General features: G+C 37.4%; 1 protein-coding gene across 11 annotated transcripts in view; it reads left to right on the top strand.

The window, feature by feature from the left end:
* Positions 1–19421, top strand: part of EZH2 (enhancer of zeste 2 polycomb repressive complex 2 subunit) — a 53110-nt gene that overhangs the window by 23619 nt on the left and 10070 nt on the right. For 3 of the 11 annotated variants that reach the window (XM_030508501.1, XM_030508550.1, XM_030508536.1), the window contains exons 3-12: positions 433–561; positions 3508–3624; positions 4973–5111; positions 7484–7627; positions 8183–8285; positions 8912–9075; positions 15445–15536; positions 16875–17115; positions 17529–17698; positions 18072–18166. In XM_030508501.1, the coding sequence (XP_030364361.1) occupies positions 433–561; positions 3508–3624; positions 4973–5111; positions 7484–7627; positions 8183–8285; positions 8912–9075; positions 15445–15536; positions 16875–17115; positions 17529–17698; positions 18072–18166 (1394 nt within the window). The remainder of the gene's footprint in view (positions 1–432; positions 562–3507; positions 3625–4972; positions 5112–7483; positions 7628–8182; positions 8286–8911; positions 9076–15444; positions 15537–16874; positions 17116–17528; positions 17699–18071; positions 18167–19421) is intronic. The other 8 variants (XM_030508517.1, XM_032920343.1, XM_030508567.1 and 5 more) reach the window with 5 other exon arrangements.

Genomic DNA, 19421 nt, shown 5'->3' on the forward strand with positions numbered 1-19421 from the left:
GAGTTGTCCTGCAGTTAAGACCTGCACTAACAGTTGCGTTAAATACTTTGTTAACATACTGAAAACTTCTTTTAACTCTGATCTTATAAGCAGATATGATACATTTATATGTGATTGAATCAGGCATGCTAAGTGTCAGAAAAGATGGTGGAGAGCAAGTACGGCAACTTCTTTAGCCATGTATTCTTTCCAATTCCATTTAGAATTTAATTCCATGCTAAACCTCTAAGTCTCTAACATGAAAACATGGGTTGAGTCAAAGAAAGGGGTAGTGACATTTCAACAAAATTTGGATGTTTTGAGCTTTGGCCACTTTTTACATCCTATCTAGTTCTATTGTTTTAGTAAATGTAATAATGCCTTAAGATGCTAGCAGCTGAATTTAGAGTCTTTGATTTATTTGTAACGTTTACAATTGTGATTAATTTTTAGAGTATGTTTAATTCTAATCGTCAGAAGATACTGGAAAGAACAGAAATCTTAAATCAAGAGTGGAAACAACGTAGGATACAGCCTGTTCACATCATGACTTCTGTGAGCTCATTGCGCGGGACCAGGGAGGTTGGTTAACATGTGTTGTGGTAATCCCACTTACAAGGTTGTTAACACATTTTTGGTTTATTACTGGAAAGTTGCCTGTTCTTTATTATTTTTTTCCAGCATGACATGACTTGGCAGCTAAGTATTTTTTGTATGAGTCTCTTAAAGAATTTATTTGTTATTTACTACTTCGATCATATGACTTCTGGAAAGCAATAAACATGTAGCAGGCTACCTAGTTTGGAACAACACACACAAGTCAAACTTCTTTATTTCTGGTAACACTCAGATCTTACTGCAGCATCCTTTAATCAAACTGATTAACTGTGTCACTGATACTGGGAGTTTAATCTTGCTCTTATTGGAGTTGACCCCCAGTAGAACATATGAGTAGTTAGTTTGGTTCTTAGCGAGCCGAAGCACATGAAAGCTGTGAACATACCCACTTGACAAAATCTTCTTTCTATTAAAGTAATTTAACCACTGAGGTTCTGAAAGGAGTTAGTTGAGTTGATGCATCCTTTTGTTGCACAAGCAGACTGGACACTAGATTTGTGAAATCCACTTCCATGATCGTGATGCAGTTTGAGCATATAAACTGGCTTTCATGTTGGTAGCTCGAGCAGTGGTTTAAGTGTGCTCGAACTTTCTGTGTTCAGCCCAGCTTAATTTCTCTTCTTTCTCAGTTGCTCTTTAGGTGCTTCTCCAAATTAAACTGGTTTGGTGTTTCATGTGTAATAATCTGAAAAGCTAACTTTTTTCATTAGGATGAGAATGAAAAGACTTTACTGTGAACAGGGTGAAAAAACCCCACAAACCTAAACGAAAACACTTTCTCCTCAAGGAAGTTTGTCAGATTTTCCTAAAGTTTTATTGGGGAACTGAGGGGTGTGTGTCACAGAGGTGCATTTGTGTGCATGCATGATCTCAAATGCAAACAGGCAATGACCTTTGCTGGAGTGTTTTCCTTTAAACATGGTTGAATATGCAATTACTAATGTACAGCTCTATACCTATTATATGGCACTGTAGGATCAGAATGTCTGATACAGGTACATATCCAGTTTTCACTTTTTTTTTTTTGTTAGAAGATGATAATTCCTTACCATTCCTCTTTATTTTCTTCTTCTTTTTTTGTTGTTTAGCTTGATTCACTATTATTTTATGTTAATTTCCTGCCTGAATTGATTTCCTGCCTGGATTGCTAGAGCACGCTAATTACTGCATTCAAATCCAGGCTCTGTCTCATGAATCAGAACTCCACTGCTTGATTTAGGATTGCCATCATTTATAGTGAGAGAAGTGAAAAAAAAAAAGGGTGGGGGAGTTTAAAAAATTCCTTTAAAAATCTCGTATTTTATTTTTTCTTAATATGCTAAATTTCTTCAGAGTTGCAGAGGCCACTGGCTAGAAGTTTAGTGACCTGATACAAAGGTTGTGTGAGAGCCTTCATGTGTTTGGTGAAGACTGCAGGGCATCACTGGTGACATAGGTTTTTGCCAATTGATAGTCCAGTCAGCATCAGCCGGAGGCCATAACATATGTCCTGTGCTATCCTGATAAACATTAAGCTGAGTTCCATCCCAAAACAATGGGGCAATGTAACTAAGACTTGGTACCAAACACTTAGTCATTTTGACATAGTTCATTCGTCAGCCTGAGACTTCTAGTTCCAAAGATAAGAGTAATAATTGTTTTAGTTTGTATTTTTCTTCTAAAAATACATGAAAAATATGCTACATGGCTGCTAGCTAGAAAATTAAACATTAACCTGAAATGGAAATAAAGCACTAGCATAGGACAGTATCTTGAGTTTTGGTATACACAGCAGAAATCTAATTTCATGTGCTGCAGATTAAACAAGAAAAGAAATAAGTCTGGCTTGTGTCATTCTGCCGGGGTACTGTCTCTGTATACTGTTTGTTACATTACTTTGTGTATTTCTTTAGAAATGTGAAGCTCTGTTCATCTTTCCCTTCTGGAAAGGAGAAAGATCTTTTGTCTCCACTTCCTTTTTTCCTTTCAGGTAGCTATGATAGCTGTTCTAAACTTTGTTTTACCTACCTCCAAATCCTCTTTGTTGTGCTTTCCCTAGCTTTGTATGTTCCTGTCTGCTTTTGTTTGTAACTTTTCTTCCAGACTTCTTCATACTGCTGTCCAAGTGCTTGAGAAAAGTTGGTCTGTATCTGTTACCTGTTGAATAGATGCAAGAGTAACCTAGAAGCTGTCTGTATTTCTGTGGCATGTTTATCTTTCGGAGGCTACAGAACCTCTGAATCTAAATAAAAATCAAGTCCTAGAGCTGAAAAAATCATTGATATATCCAGAGTTGCATATTAAGAGTTAGTTTTTGTTTTTCCTTTGTAAACAGTGAGCATAATCAAAGGCTTGAGGATAGCGTAAAGATAAACAGGCATAATGGGGGAAACAGGGCAGGAGTTAAGACATATGGAGAATGTAATTCCATAAGATGTCTTGCTGGCATTAACATAAAATTTAAATTTTTTAAACCCATAAATAATAAATGATTTCTGCAGTGTATTATTCTGGAGCCAGGGGAATTCAGTTGCCTCTCTGATGGCTTGAGTAAATACTCTAACATCAGTGAGAGTATTAGCAGCAACAGGTGCTAAATCTGTTTTGAGATACCAAAGATAATTTGTGTTGCAGGTTGAATGCTCTGAGTAAAATACTATCACAGCCACTTATTACTAAGTGGGGGAAAAAAAATAATGATCTATTAGCAAAGTTACTGACACAGAAATAATTCCTGTGTCTCTTTTCCTGCTAAACCTATTCTTACTATTATACCCTAAAACTCCGATGCATTTTTCAAAGGCTGATATGGCTCATTTTGACAAACACTTTGAATTTTGTACATTATAGAGTGGTGTTCTGTGATATTTTTTTGTTTCTTTTAGTTTCTGTTGTTGCTATGTAAGTGTGACTTCACCCTCTTTTTTTCAGTGCTCTGTTACCAGCGATATAGATTTTCCAAAACAAGTCATCCCACTGAAGACTCTCAATGCTGTTGCTTCTGTGCCTATAATGTATTCCTGGTCTCCCCTTCAACAGAATTTTATGGTAAGTTTATAAAGTTCTGGGAGGAGAAATGTATGGAGGAAAGGGAAGGGTTAATTTTGGAAATAAAGCAGCAAAAATCTGTTGCCAGTTAAGCTCCTTCTCTTTTGTATTGGTAATAGGCAGTAATAATCAGAAATAGGGCCCCCCAAATAAAATAATAACACAACCAAGTAACTTTGATTGCAAATTCAGTTCTCAGTGAACTGAAGTATCTCTCAAACCTTGCTGTAGAAACACCCGAAGTTTATTGAATTCAGTTGACCAATTCTTGTGTGGCATTTAACAAATGTATTTGAAAGTATACAATTAGTGTAATGAGAAATGTTTTCTGAACAAAATGAATGTGTTTATGCAAGACAATCAACCAATGTACCTGCAGCAGAACAGTAATTCTTGTGGAATAAAGAGAACTTAATCCTGAAATAGGCTCCCCACATAATGGTCATTCTTACATAGCAACTGAGTATAGCCTTTTCTTCGGATGAGCTTCACTGTGTGCAGAAGCCAGAATGTTAGATTTCTGATGTAGGTATTTGACTTGTTTGAAAAGCTTAGCTTATTACAGATCTTTGTCACAGCATTTTATATATGATCACCTTTGCTGACAGGTTATTATGATAATAGCAAAGTGATTTAAATAACCTGTTTTATCAGCATATGTACAGAGTTCTTCCACGCATTTTTCTACTTGCTTTCAATCCATCAGTGTTTGGATATTTTGTACTACTTTAGAATCATGATCAGCAGGAACATTTATATTTATTTTCTTAACAATAGAAGGTGGTTCTGCAGTATTGGAAGGTACAACTGAGAATCAGGGGCCATAAATTCTAATGATAAAACATGAGAGTATTAATTCTTTTAGTCTATATACAGACACAAAAAAAATTACAGTGGAGTTCAGATTAAATTGTGAGGCATGTTTTTGTGCTTGCTGTTTAGACAATTTGAATTTAGAGCCTTTTCGTATCATATTTTCTTATCTCTGGCAAAGCAATGAAGGGGAGATTTCCATTGCACATTATTGTGGAAGAGAACCAGGGTAGGGAGAATGAACTTATCAAATGCAGGCTTCCCAAAGCTAAGCAGCTTACTGTGGTTCAGTAGCTGAAGCTTTGTGGAAGCACCCTGCTAACCTGAGTGTTAGGTGCTAGTGTCGGTATCTTGAGCTAGTCACCGCTAGTGTGTAAAATTGTTGAACAAAGATGAAGGTTTTGGTTTATTTATCTAGTTAATGGTAAATTTGCTAAAGCAGTGAAGCCAGTTAGTTAACTGTGAAAATAGCAATACAGAAATGCTCAATTGAAAATGCAATTTAAAATAGTTTGATTATAACTATTACTACTAGGTAGAGGATGAAACTGTTTTACATAACATTCCGTATATGGGGGATGAAGTGCTTGACCAGGATGGTACCTTTATTGAAGAACTGATCAAGAACTATGATGGGAAAGTGCATGGAGACAGAGGTGAGCCCAAACACTCAGGTATACTAATCACTTCTTCCTACATAAATAATTGCTGTTGGTGTTGCTTGTTAGGGCCTGATGCTTTATTATTACAGTGGTATCTCTAGAATCCCTGCGTTGCATAAACATTGGATATAAGACTTCCTTATTTAAATAAATTGCTTTGCATTTCTATAAGGCTGTGAAGTGTTATAGTAGCAGTACAGAGAAATTAAACACTTCAACATTTTCCTTAAACCATACAGTGGTTCATCAGCCCTGGCAGTGTCCAAGGCCAGGTTGGACGGGGCTAGGAGCAACCTGGTCCAGTGGAAGGTGTCTCTGCCCATGGCAGGGGGTTGGAACTAGATGAGCTTTAAGGTCCCTTCCAACCCTCAAACCATTTTGTGATCATAATGCCTAGGTGCAACTTGGAGAAGTTCTTGGTTTTCAGTTTTGTGCTCAGACCTTTAGAATATAATAGCATAATTTCTCTATGTGTATCCTGCCTAGCAGAAAGTGGCAGGAGAATTATGCAAAACTCTGATAGTGATATTTGCAAATGTGATTTGATAGAATAATCTCTTGCGGGTTTTGTATTTTTGGGTTTTGCTTTTTTTTTTTCCTCCCTTAGGGAAATTACCAGCTATTTAAAAACCTCTTTTCTATAAGTCAGTTTATAGAGCAGATTTGTATCCTTCTGTTGGTATGCTATATATATGTATATATTCCTAGGTGTTGTTTACCTCTTATTCTGTGTGGGAGCTGGACTATATGTGATTTCATCTGCCTATTAGTTTGCTGAAGTTTCAGTGAAGTAGCAACCTTTCACTTGCTCTATGTGCCTGCTCAGAACTAGCTTACACAAACCTGAACTTCACAGTTGTAAAGGTTTCTCCGACTACTGTTTCCCTCTTCACAGAAACATTGCCGAACACTTCCCCCCCCCGCCCCGAAATGGGGTATTGTTTCTTAAGATTGATTATATTCCTATTAATGCTGGAGAAACTGAGAAAGAGAACTACAGTTTTGAGTATATGGTGTGCCACTCATGAACGGTTAAGCCTGAAGTTCAATAATAAATGCTACTCAGTCCTATAGCAGTCTTGTTAATGTGCTCAGGATAGCTGGTGCCTTTATATTTCATGAGGAACATGAAATGTTTCATGGGGTTTTGCTTTTGGATATTTTTACAGATTTACTGATTGCTGACATCCCTGTCAGAGAACTGGTTATGTCAAAATGGTGACATGACTAGTAAATGTCTTCTATTATTGATTTATTATTGAGTCTAGCTTTAAAATTGATTTTGTTTCACTGCCTTTGAGTCCCATGTTAATGATGGCAATTACTGTTGTTATGGGTCCTTCAAAACTATATATAGAAAGTAGAAAGACTTTTGTCTTAGTCTTCCAATAACTACTATTCTTGTGTGACTGTCATTAAATGTAAATGCTGTGGGTATCTAATCCAAAGGCATTCCCATGTAGGAGTCAGAATTGTAAATTAGCTCTGTAATTGCACTTTTGGGAGAGAAATTTGTACTAACCTGTGCATGTATATTTGGAGTTCTGTTTAAAACCTCCGAGTTAAGTACCTGCTTGTTTTCATTGTCTACATAGGAATAAAACTATTAGTTCCCTTCAAGGTATAGTTTGACATCCAGCCCCAGCCCAGGTTCAAAAGGATGGTGACAAGCACTACATTTCCCACACAGTTCCCAGTTATTTTTTTGGAAATAACAGCAGTCTGTCAACACTAACTATGATTTTCCTCTCTGCAGAAATGCCTTATTGTCTATCTCTGCTGCCCTCTGAATCTCACAGCAGAATATAAGCTAATAAGCAGACATGAAGCATTATATCTTTCAGTTTTCTCTTGAATTTTTTGTATATAACTATGTTCTTTTTTTATCACCTTGCCAGTGGGGTGTATAGTGGGGAAGTGAATGCAATGGAACTACCAATCAAAAATATCTCTGGGGATTCCCTAGCTGTCTAAGGATAGCTTCATAAACTGTTAGCATGTATTTCCAGGCTGGCTTAACCCAACCATGTTGGAACTGGGATTCTGGCATAACATCTCTGAAACAGTCTAGCTAGAAAGTGATTCTTTTACCTTCCAAGAAAGAAAAAGAGATTTCTTTATGCCTACTGAAGCACAGGGAGTCGGGAACAGAAAAATTTCAACATGTTTCCTTCTCCCCTTCCCAGCTGTCAATCTAAGAAATAAATACTGAGTATTTTTAACTCTTCTCAGTTCATACACTGAAACGAAGAGGGGAAAACCACAAAATTGTTTTTCATCAATTACAGCATTTTCCATAATTGAATTCAAGTGTAGGGAGGATTAAAAATACTTCATATACACCTTGTGCTTTTCTGTTCACTCCCAATTTTGCTGAATTTCAGAATGTGGATTTATCAATGATGAAATATTTGTTGAGCTGGTCAATGCACTTGGTCAATATAGTGATGATGAAGATGATGATGATGGAGATGACAATCCTGATGAAAGAGATGACAAGCAAAAAGATCGGGAAGGTAACAGGATGGGTATGTCTGTCTGCAGACTTTACAAATTAAAACCAAAAAACACTTTTCTTTAATCACTCGATAAATTTATTCAAACCCTCTACTTGATAGTTTTCAGGTCTAAAGTAGCACCATTTTCTTCATCATTTCCTTTGTCATTTAGTTCAAGAGTTGTACAGAGAATACTATGAAAGGTGCTTTTGCCAATTTTTGTTTATCTGCATATTGAGACAGTCAAATGCACCAAAAATGAGTTGAGTATCCACCTAAGAAATGCTTTGGTACTCCTCAGAAAATGAAATATCATTATTCTAAAGCAGGCAGAGTTCTGAATTGCCATCTCCATCTGCTGGTGAAATAATGGTTTCTCCAAGTTTTACTAGTGAAGAGTTCTTTCAGCTGGAAAGATCACTTAATGCAGTTTAACTTGTGTGTCATTTAGAAATAAAAACCTTTTGCTTCTTTTTTTTATTAGGATTTTGGCGAAGTTCCCCTTTCTCTGAACACCTCCTAGAGGTAGCGAAGGAGCAGAAATATAATCTTTCTGTTTTCCAAATTTGTTTGCTTCTTTGACAGAAAAGGAAAGCCACCCACCTCGGAGATTTCCTTCTGACAAGATATTTGAAGCCATTTCCTCAATGTTTCCAGACAAGGGTACAGCAGAAGAATTGAAAGAGAAGTAAGAAAGTATTTCTTAAGATATGTTGCTGTGCTGCGTTATGAAACAAAGATTCCTTGACTTCATTAAATATTGGTCAATTTGTATTAAACTAACCAATATTTAATGGACTTCATTAAAAATTGGCTAACAGCTTTGGTGGTTAGGAATGGTCCCTCTTGCAACTAGGTTCTGTGGCCATTGTGTAACTTTGCAAGTGATACTTGAAAGGAATTGGCTGTTCCCAGCAAGTCAAACAACACAGAGGTGTTTCTTAGCCTTGCTTTCAAACTATTGAAAAGTGGGTGCTTGCATGTGTTTGATAATCTATATTATTTTTTTGAAGTGGTAAATAAAACCTTTTGTTAAAAAAAGAGAAAAATCATCTTCTTGGAGTTAGTGAGTAATATATATGAGGAGATGATTGTCCAGAAAGTAAATGCATTCTTTCCTAACCAATCTTATATTTGTATTAATGAGTGTGGAATTAATAACTTGTCATGTCACTGACAGATTGACCTTTCTAGCTGGGACATACTTCTTAAATTTCTTTTAATTTGCCACTGAAATTGCAGAGTGGTACTGGAATCAAAAATGACTTCTTTTTTATTATACTGAATAAATAACATCTATTTCTTTCTTTCAAGGTACAAAGAACTCACTGAGCAGCAGCTTCCTGGAGCTCTTCCTCCTGAATGCACACCAAACATAGATGGACCAAATGCTAAATCTGTTCAGAGGGAGCAAAGCCTGCACTCTTTTCACACCCTCTTCTGTAGACGCTGTTTTAAATACGATTGCTTCTTACACCGTAAGTACAGTTATAGTGCACTTGTATATCTCTTAATTTTTGCAGGTTGGGAAACTTAAAAGCACCATAAGATGCAATACAGAAGGAAGGAAAGAAGGCAAAAATTGTAGTAATATCACTAAAGTTTATGAAAACAACTTGTTCGTGTTGATGTAATTTTGCAGTGAAGACTAGACCTCAAGAAACTGAATGCAGCTGTTTGGGGTGGTTTCTTGCCCTTTTTGCATTTAGCAGTTTGTGTAGACTTCCTGGCTTGAACCAGCCTGTAACATTGCTTCTCTTCTTATAGTCCTCAAGAAAAAGTACCAAAAAATTGTTTTCTACCATTTTCTCAGTTTGTGCATGGAGAATGGAATATATTTCTCCATAAAAATACCTGGTTATTCATCAGACTTGTTTAATTTTCCAGCAGGAATAATGAATAGCCATGAACAGTTTTATCTTTTATTCTCTCGGGTTATTTTCTAGCCACTTTACTTGTATTGGTGATTTGAAGAAGAATTGTTTCAGACAGTTGAATTTAGAAATTGTGATATCATTTCCATTGAATTACTTTTGTGTTGTCCCATTCTTTTGGGGGAAGGATTTAACAAGAGGGTTAGCAATGAGTTTAAGAGTTGTGCAGTGTGAAGAATAAAAGAACTTCTGACGTGCTACTTGAGACAATTCTTTCTCCGAGAATGGAGTCAAATTAAAGGGGAACCTAACAGTCAAATATGAAGTGGTTTGACTTGTAGATGAACACTGTGATGCCCTCTATTCCAACTTAATTTTCTCTTTTGACTGAACTGTTCATTTGCATGTTCCACTGTGAGTGTGCATGCGTGTTTGTTTGGACATCTTTGTTTGGTGTTAGCAGCTCCTCATCTAGCACACACGCAATCTGCCTGTATTTGTACTTCACACTGAAGGCTCTCCACAGTGCTGCTGGTTTTTGCTATCCCTTAGTTGCCTTTCGGTTTGAGGAGGAACTGGAATTGTTCTCAGCTGGTGGGGAGGAGGGAAGCTTTTCCTGTTCCTAGTTTCTTTAGTAGCTGTAGATTTTGGAGTTAGGTTTGTTAATTTCACTTTCTCCTTGCAAGGCAGGCCTTGCTTGAAAATACAAAGAAAGATGCTCTCACTTCTGAATAATGTTTAAGAACAGTAAGTTTCTGGAGTTATAGCTACTGCCTTGTCCAGCCAGCTTCAACACAGCATGTTCTATGAAGCTGTAGGTTTTGTTTAGAAGTACCTTAGTTGCCTGGATGATTCATTTGAAGAAGTGTTCTGTGTAGCCTTGGCCTGTAGGACAGGGAAGTGAAGCTGTATGCTGCCTTCTGGCAAATCCATTCGTCTGGCTTGATGGATGTTCTTGACACTCTCAATAGTCTGACAGGGTGACTGAATGCCAGTCTAGTTTGTCTACTTTAAAAGGATTTTGGTTTTTAAGTCCACAAGAAAACATTGTCCAGACATAGTGAGAACAAACTTCTAGTAGCACCCCAGAAGACTTCAGGTACTGCTGCGGTGGTTTTAGGCCATTTTTCTCACTAATTTTGTAAACTTGTATGAGTCTTCCAGTGAAGATACGGGCTCCTCTAAAATACACATATATTTGATTAATTCCATAGTTTATGTAGATTTGCCTTTCATAGTCATTTTTGCAGATCGTTGGAAGTAGAACTGAAAATGTCCACAGACCACATTTTCATGCCTACTACTCTGTGGAGCCTGGCATTACGGATTTGAGTCCACAGTTTCGTGACCCCCAACTCTGAGACTTCTTTTATTCTAGTGCTATGAAGGACAGGTTCACAGTGTTGTTCATTTTGGTATGTTCTTAAGTGCCAGATTCAGCCAATGGCTAAGTCCAGAGTCGTGTTAATGATCTGTTGAAGGACCTCAGTTCTCTCACTAGCAGCATCCTTTCAGTTCTGTGTTCATAACCTGCAGGTTGAAGACAAAGTGTTTATGCTAAAAGACTGCCTAAGTTCTTGTTGCTGGTGATTTTTTGGCAAGTCCCTTAAACAAGTCAGTATTCTTTCCAAGGTGGTGCGTGTCCAAGGCTTCATTTAAAACCATGTCTGGTATGTAAAAAGGCCTAAACCTTGACATATCTCTTCAGGTTTTCAGGGTCATAGCAGAAAGAAGGAAGAATAACACTTCCACTGTGGAAGCATTCGAGGTGTACCTTTGTCAGAGTGTGAAACTACAGGTTATGATAATGCTCTTCATGACAGCTTATGCAGCACTTGCATTGTCACCAATAAAAATATATTTGATACTTGATCATTGCAAAGAGATGTCTTGAAGCTTGATTTACACATTCACTATGTAGCCTCCAGCCTGGACACCGAATGTAGAAAACTGATGCTTCAGTTGCCATTCCCTGGAGACATACCCAAATCCCACCACTACAATGCCTGGTCACTGCTTTGGACTCATTGCTTCCTTCTGCTTTTTGTTTTTGTAACAACAAAGGAAGGGGATTGTTTCCTGTCTTTGTGTGTCTGTCTGTCTGCGTGTCTGTCTAGAGCTAGGGATCTTTCTGTTAAAAACTAAGAGTGTCAGTTTTAAGACCTCTTTGCTTACTGTGAAGTCTTAAGGTTGTTGGTCAAATCTACCAGACGCTTTGCTGGGAATAAGTAATTCATCAAAAAAAGCCTGCTCTGGTGATTGGAAGGCTGCATCAGCAGTTTTCAGGGTCTCTGCAACAACTTAAAAATTTAGCTTCTTTGAAAAGCTTATAACATTTCTACTAGCACCCTAATCAGTTGTTCCTATGTTCTACTTCATCCAATCGCCAAGAGCTAAAGGGTGATGTCCTGGCTTCTGCAGATGCTCTTTTTGATGAATTATTTTAGAAATGTGGTGGGCTGTAGTGATCAGATTTGTGCTTTGAAAGCTGCGATTCTCTGGAGAAGGCAGAGAATTTAAAAAACCCCAGGAATTCTATTAGGTCTGGGTTTGATTTTTGTAATTACCCCCTCTTAGATTCCATTTTTGTTATTAGCCTGATTTTATGGAGTTTCCAATCTTTGTTCTAGAGCATTTGGGTTAAATGTTGGAAAAGTTATCATTAGACTTTTAACGTGTCAAGTCCCCTTGACGACCTGGCAATCCCTTTATGTGCAGGTGATGACATTACTGAAAAAACTTGTGTACCGACTTCATTTGCTGGCAGCAAGGAATTATGCCTAAATGTCTGGACTAACAAAGAATTTAGAAGAAGGAAAAATATCAGGTAGGGAGAATTTCCCAAATAGCTTGACTGTGAAGCAAATGTACATTTCAGGCTAAACTCTTGCCTGTGTACTTTCACATTATGAAAAATATGAGAATTGAGCCCACTGGGAATGAGACAGGTAATAAATCTCTAAGACAGAAAACATGCTTAGTGAAGCAGTTTTAGAATGACTTTCTTAAGGAAGTTATTGAAGAAATATGGAGTTTAGTTATTTAGGAAAGTCTGCAAAATAGTCTTTGATTTAAAAAAAAAAAAAAAAACAAACCCAAAACCAACAAAACCTACTGATATTTGCAAGATTCATAGTGCAGCTATACAAAGAGTTTTATTCTTGTTCTGGGTCCTTTCATTGTAACAAGCCTCCCAGAAAATACCTCACAACAGTGAGGTAGATGCTGACTATAGCCATAAGTACTTAGACTATGTTGTTCTTTTTTGATATAATGGGATACAAGATATGATTCTAATGTTAAGTGTCAGATATAGTGTATTTTTGAGGTCTCGCTGGTTTAAAAAGTCAAACATTGATTTGTTTCACTGTGTTACAAACAAAACATTTCTTCATTGTCTAAAGGAAAGCAATTTTTTTAAAACTCGTTTTAGGACCTAGCACAAATGAACTTGTGAGAGAAACGTTTGCATCTGTGAGAGAAACAAGTGACGTGTGAAAAGAATAGTTTTGATTCCTGCACATTGCAGCAGTCTGTGGATCATGGCTTGCAAATCTCTTCCTGTTCTTTTGCCTTGTTGCAAAATGATTTTCCTTGTGGTTGAAGAGAGTGTAAAGCCCTGAATGAATGAGACGGTATATTGTGCAGGTTTAAAGATGCAGTGTTGAAACATGTGGGGTTTTTTCCCCCTGCACGTTTGGGTGGAGGGGTTCCCATCATCCCATTTTTTTCTTAAAAGCTGGAAAAAGGTGGAATATCTTTGCATTAAATTGCAAGCTTTCTTTGTTATTTAGCATATTTTACCTACAAAATGTATGAGCATTTTGAAATGCATGAGGAGTGACATATCACATAAAAGCTGGAATGTGGGGGAAGAAAGAGTAGCAACAATATGCATAAATTACATTCCTATACTTGCTTGCAAATAATTTTTACATATTTATATGTCCATATATGGTAAATTGAAACTTTTTTGTGATTCCAGATTTATAAAATGTAGTGTATTTCTCTGGAGAAAGTGATGCAATATTGATTAGCGATACTTTTATATCGTTTATGCCTTTTTAACAAAGCCTTGGAAGAATACATTGCTTCCCTGAGGTTCCCATGTGCTGTCATTAATACAGGCATAACATTATAGAATTTATGATTTGATTTCCAGTACACCTTTCCTTATGAGAGGGGAGCATGAAGTGATGGTTCCAAGATGGAGTGGTTTCATTAGAGAAGCTCTCTTATGAAGTGCTTGCCACCATCGGTCACCTTCCCCACTGGTGCCAACAAGTACTTGTGGAGCTATGTGCAAACCAGATCACTGCAATGAGATTTGCTTTATAAACTTTGCCTGGGAAAACACATGTGAGCTCTGCCCACATTCTTTAAAAGGGAAGGAACTGCATTTGAAAAGTTCAGTCTTGAAAGCATAGTGGACTTACAGAGAGAAGCCTTGTGTAGAATCCAGAAATAGATGAGTAGGAAGGCCTATGGAGGTGGCTTATTGAAGGGGAATAATGTGTGTCATGTTGGTATGGAACAGCCCTTATGGATTAATATGGGTAACAGGGGAGGGATTTCTTCTTTCAGTTTGGACATTAGCACTTTTTATTCACTGAGTGTTGAAAAACTGTGAGTTACAGTTGCCTAACTGCAACTGTAGTGAAACTGTAGCGTAAGTGCTTTTACAGTGCTGGGGAATCATGTGTTTTCAGATGGGTGTCTTTTGTAGGTCCTTATGGAGCATGAGGAAACAGGCAGCTTGCACCGAGTAGTCTTTTTTATTTTATTAGCTTGAGTATGGTCTGCATTTTTGTTCCTTGCAGTTAAATAGTATGCCACTATTTAACACACTGCGGGGGGGAGTATTTATTTACACACACATGTGTATTTATATGCATATATTTAATATCTATATATTAAAAAAACCTAAATGCATGCCTTGAGCATGGAGGAATTCTTGTTAAAAAGAGAATCGCAGAAAACTAAGGATGGTATTTCAAAAAGCTCTTGGTAAAATTTGGGGCCGTGGATATATGAGTTCTGGTGAGAGTCTAGCTGCGGGTTTTCCAGGCTTCAGTTAAGTAGAGGATACAGAAGAGTTACCAAGACTTCCAGCAGAACTGGGAAAGTCAGTCTCTCTGAAAACATACTGCTGGGAGGCAGAGATTGCACGGGGAGAGAGCTGGTAGAGATGAGCTCTGGCAAAAGGAATGGGTAGGAAACTCTCTGATCTTATTATAAAGGTGCTCATGCCCAGTTCTGCTCTATTCCAAGTCACTGTTCTGCAGCTGATACAGAGCTACATAGTCCCTCAGATACATGAGCAGACACTTCCCTGGAAGTTGCAGGCCTAACTGTGATTGTTCTGATCCACAGTGCCTGTGCAATGCTAACTTATTTTTACCCTGCAGCTGGGATATGGAAACTGAACTCTTACCACCTGTCAGCTTATTTGGAATGCTGATACACTAATAGAGTAAAATGCTTATGTGTCCTTCTCTCTAACAGAAATGAAACATGGCTCTATTGCCTTTCCAAAGTGTGTGGGGTTGGATTTTTTGACAAGATAGAAATTGCACACCTGAATCTTACTGATTGAAAAATGATCATGCATTAATACGGGAAGCCCTGAATAATTCTGTTTAACATGGTAATGGAAGTAAAGTCTGTCCTGTTTGTTGGGAAGGGGGACATAGCAAGTCTTCCTTGATACATGAAACAAATGTGATTATTGTCTTCACTGATGTTAACAGGCATATGCAAAATTTAACCATGTGCTGTCTCTGTATTTAAGTGGTAAGTCAAATGTCACCAGATGGGGTTTATATTGTAAGGGTTTTTTTTCCCATTTCTTATGATTTTTAGTCTATTTTTAGTCAAGTCTTGGCAAACCTTGTATTTTTGATACTGTTTGAAGTTAGATATTGAATGTATTTTCATATTAAAACTTACAAATGCGATGTTTTGATTCAACAGCATTCCATGCAACTCCTAATACTTATAAACGAAAGAATACAGAAACAGCATTAGATAATAAGCCTTGTGGACCGCACTGTTATCAACATCTGGTAAGATAATTTGATATATTGGAATTCACTAAGTGCTAGTGCTAGCAAGCTACACTTAATGTAAGGACATGCTGAATCTACCCTAGTACCTACACTTGTGGGCCACTTGCAGTCAAGTACGTTATCTTCAGCTTGTGATTAAGAAAAGAGGTAACTCGCAATCATCAAATGAAAGTCTAAGTAGGAATAATTTCAGCTTTATTAGATGTAGCCTAAGATAATTGTGAGGAAGCAAGATTATTGCCTCCTAATAATGTCTTGCTGCTATTCTGCCCAATTTAGTCAAAGAACTGGGTCTTGCAGACTTTTAGCTCTCTCATAAGTAATATTACAACTCAAAATGATAAAGGTGTTTTAGTTTGCTGAAGGCAGATTCTATCCAGTAGTTGGGCTCTTAAGAAACAGCAGGATGGAAGTTAATAAGGTGAAATTCTTAATAATATAATTTGGATCTCTCTCATACTTCTACATTTTTTGGTATGAGAAACCATCTAATTTTCCAATCTAAAAATTTCCTATGCATTGTCAGACCCTTTTCCACTAGAAAACAAATTACCAATGACTGCATTTTTAAAAATGTAGAATGCATATTGTTAAAGTGCCACATGCATGAAGAGTTCTTGTATTTTGAAGGGTATTCTGTGTGGCAAATTCTTTTTTTCTTTTTTTGTCATCTAGAAAAACAGAAATTTACTATTGAATTGTTTTTCACTTGGCAGCCAAAATGAAAGTGGAAGTCAAAAACTGACATAAGTGCTTTGTAAATGTAGGGTTGGGGTTGTTTTCATTATGGCATCAGAATTATTTATGTTAATGGTTAGAGTACATTTAACTGGAATTTGTGTGTATGTGATTAATTTGTAGAATAATGCAAAGTCGTATAGCATGCAAGTAGAATGTGTTCTCTCCAATCCCTGACATAGGTGAAAACAGGTTTTGCTATGAGGTTTTAGACTTCATAGCAGCCTTCTGATATCTGAAGGGGGCCTACAAGGATGCTGGAGAGGGACTCTTCATCAGGGACTGTAGTGATAGGACAAGGGGTGATGGGTTCAAACTGAAACAGGGGAAGTTCAGGTTAGATATAAGGAAGAAGTTCTTTACTGTGAAGGTGGTGAGGTGCTGGCACAGGGTGCCCAGAGAAGTGGTAAATGCCCCATCCCTGGCAGTGTTCAAGGCCAGGCTGGACAGAGCCTTGGGCAACATGGTCTAGTGTGAGGTGTCCCTGCCCATGGCAGGGGCTTTGGAACTAGACGATCTCAAGGTCCTTTCCAACCCAAAGCATTCTGTGATTCTATGATTATTCTTTTACTGAAAATGATAATGTTTTGTGTTTAGGAAGGTGCAAAGGAGTTTGCAGCTGCCTTGACCGCTGAGCGCATAAAGACACCACCGAAGCGCCCTGGTGGCCGCCGAAGGGGAAGGCTTCCAAACAACACCAGCAGACCTAGTACGCCAACAATAAATGTGTTGGAATCAAAAGACACAGATAGCGATAGAGAAGCTGGAACTGAAACTGGAGGAGAAAACAATGATAAAGAAGAAGAAGAAAAGAAAGATGAAACATCTAGTTCCTCTGGTAAGGCTAGTCAAGGCTTCCTTATTCAGTTAGCTGCAGCGCTTGAGAGAATTACAAAACAAGTTGAGCCAAGTGATCCTAGAAACCATGTATTTGGAATGTATGGATCTGACTCAAAAGACAGTAATAACATGAGCTTAATCAAATAGAAACCTGTAAGAAAATTTCCAGATTGTCTCAATTTATGTATAGAGGTGAGATTGTGTAATTTCAGTAGCTACTCTTACCTAATTTTTAACTTCTTGAAGAGGCATGTGGAAAGTGCTGTTTTGTTGTGGCACTTAAATTAGAAAAGAACAACAGAAACCCGGGATATGTTTGAGGACAGTTAATTATTAGACATTTTTAAGGGCTACGTAGAATTTTTGGAATATAGCTTTCCATTGAACCATACTCTCAATTATTTATTACAGAAGCAAATTCTAGGTGTCAAACACCAATAAAGATGAAGCCAAATATTGAGCCTCCAGAGAATGTGGAATGGAGTGGTGCAGAAGCCTCAATGTTTAGAGTTCTTATTGGCACCTACTATGACAACTTCTGTGCAATTGCCAGATTGATTGGGACCAAAACTTGCAGGCAGGTAAGAAAAGAAGCTGCTTACTAAGGATGATAGCACTTTACTTTTAAAACTGAAGTGCAGAAATACTAGTCTTGATTACTAAAAGAGAAAATTAATTAATTTTCTTGGTTTTCTCAAGAATGCTATGATCCAGAATTCATGCCACAACTAGATAAAAGTTAGTTTTAAAACTGTTTTAAAATTAAATTTACAGGAGGCTTGAATTAGACTATCTGTTATTAAATGACAATCAACTTTAAATGTATTGAAAAGAGACTATGACTGGATGTAATCTGTAAGTTGTTGGTTGGAGGAAATCATAGTAACTTAGAAAATGAGCAACTTTCTACTAGTGAGAGATTTATCGTGGATGTATTATGGTATCTCTTGTTAGGTGTATGAGTTTAGAGTAAAGGAATCTAGTATTATTGCTCCAGTCCCTGCTGAAGATGTTGATACTCCTCCCAGAAAGAAGAAAAGGAAACACAGGTAAATCTGTTACTAAATAACCTTAGCATAACAATAAACTTGAGATACAGGGGATCAGAACAGAAAGTATTTTGGAGGAAAAAGTCATGCAAGTCTTCACCTTTTGCTTCTAAAACCAAAATTTGCAGCAATAGAACAAAGTGGTGTTTTGGTTTCAGACAAGTCTTACTGCATTGGCAAGTATAACCTTCCACTTCTCTTACCCTTTCCCTTCTTTTTAACCTCTTTAACAGCCAGATTCTTGTAGGTGTATTGCTGCAAGTAGTCAAACTAGGTTAAATCAGAAATACTCTACACAGCTTGTTATAACATTCAAGATATTGTGGTATAATTTTGTTTGCTGCAATAAACCTTGAGTTTTAGAAGTGTTTAAATGGGATTCAATAATAATTATATGGTATTTTCTAAATCAAAGCTTATGAGGGTTTTTATGGTGAAGCATCTTCCGTTATGATTCAGATGGTCAGTAAGCAAAAATGTTTTAGCAAACTAGTAGGATTGCCTTTTTCTTTTAAGAGATACTATTCTGTTGTAGCACCCCAGTTTTGTAATCAACTAGAACTTTAAAGAACCAGGTTAACAAGTTACTTGAAGTGAAGCTGCAATGAAGAACAAAACCAAGCCTTTTGCTAGAGCCACAAAGACCATCTGAAACAGTTCCTGTTGAAATCGTGAACTCGGTGGCTGCTGTCTGTCAGTGAAAGGCATTTTTCCTTTGAGAATCCTGAGGTTTGAAAAATGCAACTCTGCATTGAGTAGTTTTATTCCCGGGGATAAGCTCATAGGAGATAAAAAGCTGACTGAAAATTAGCAAGAACATTTCTTTCTGCAAGCAATAAGTATACTTTTCCCCATAAAGCTTCCTATTTCTCCCTTTTAACTTCCCTTATTTCCCCCAAGTTTGTTGTTCCAGTTCTTCTCCCAGTTCTTATCTCTTAGCGTGCCTAAGTATATTTATTATTTCCAGGCTTAGGGAAATCCCTGCTACTGGCTCAGAGATACTGTTGACGTGGAGTAGCATGTTTCTGCTTTGTAGCAGAGAGGCAGCTGATGCAAGTTAGGAAAAGATTCAGTGAGCATCTGGAAGAGATTCTGTTCACAGCAAAAGCTATTGATTTAATGCTCTTGGCACAGTTTTCAAGTTTATGGGCATTTGGTGGGCTTGGCTGTTTAAATCTGGAGTTAGCCACAGTGCAACTTTGGGAATTAGTTTGCTTTCAGATTGACACAGCTTGCTGTCAGAATGGTGCCACTA

This window comes from Strigops habroptila, chromosome 1 (assembly GCF_004027225.2).
Source record: "Strigops habroptila isolate Jane chromosome 1, bStrHab1.2.pri, whole genome shotgun sequence".
NCBI classification, from domain to species: Eukaryota; Metazoa; Chordata; class Aves; order Psittaciformes; family Psittacidae; genus Strigops; species Strigops habroptila.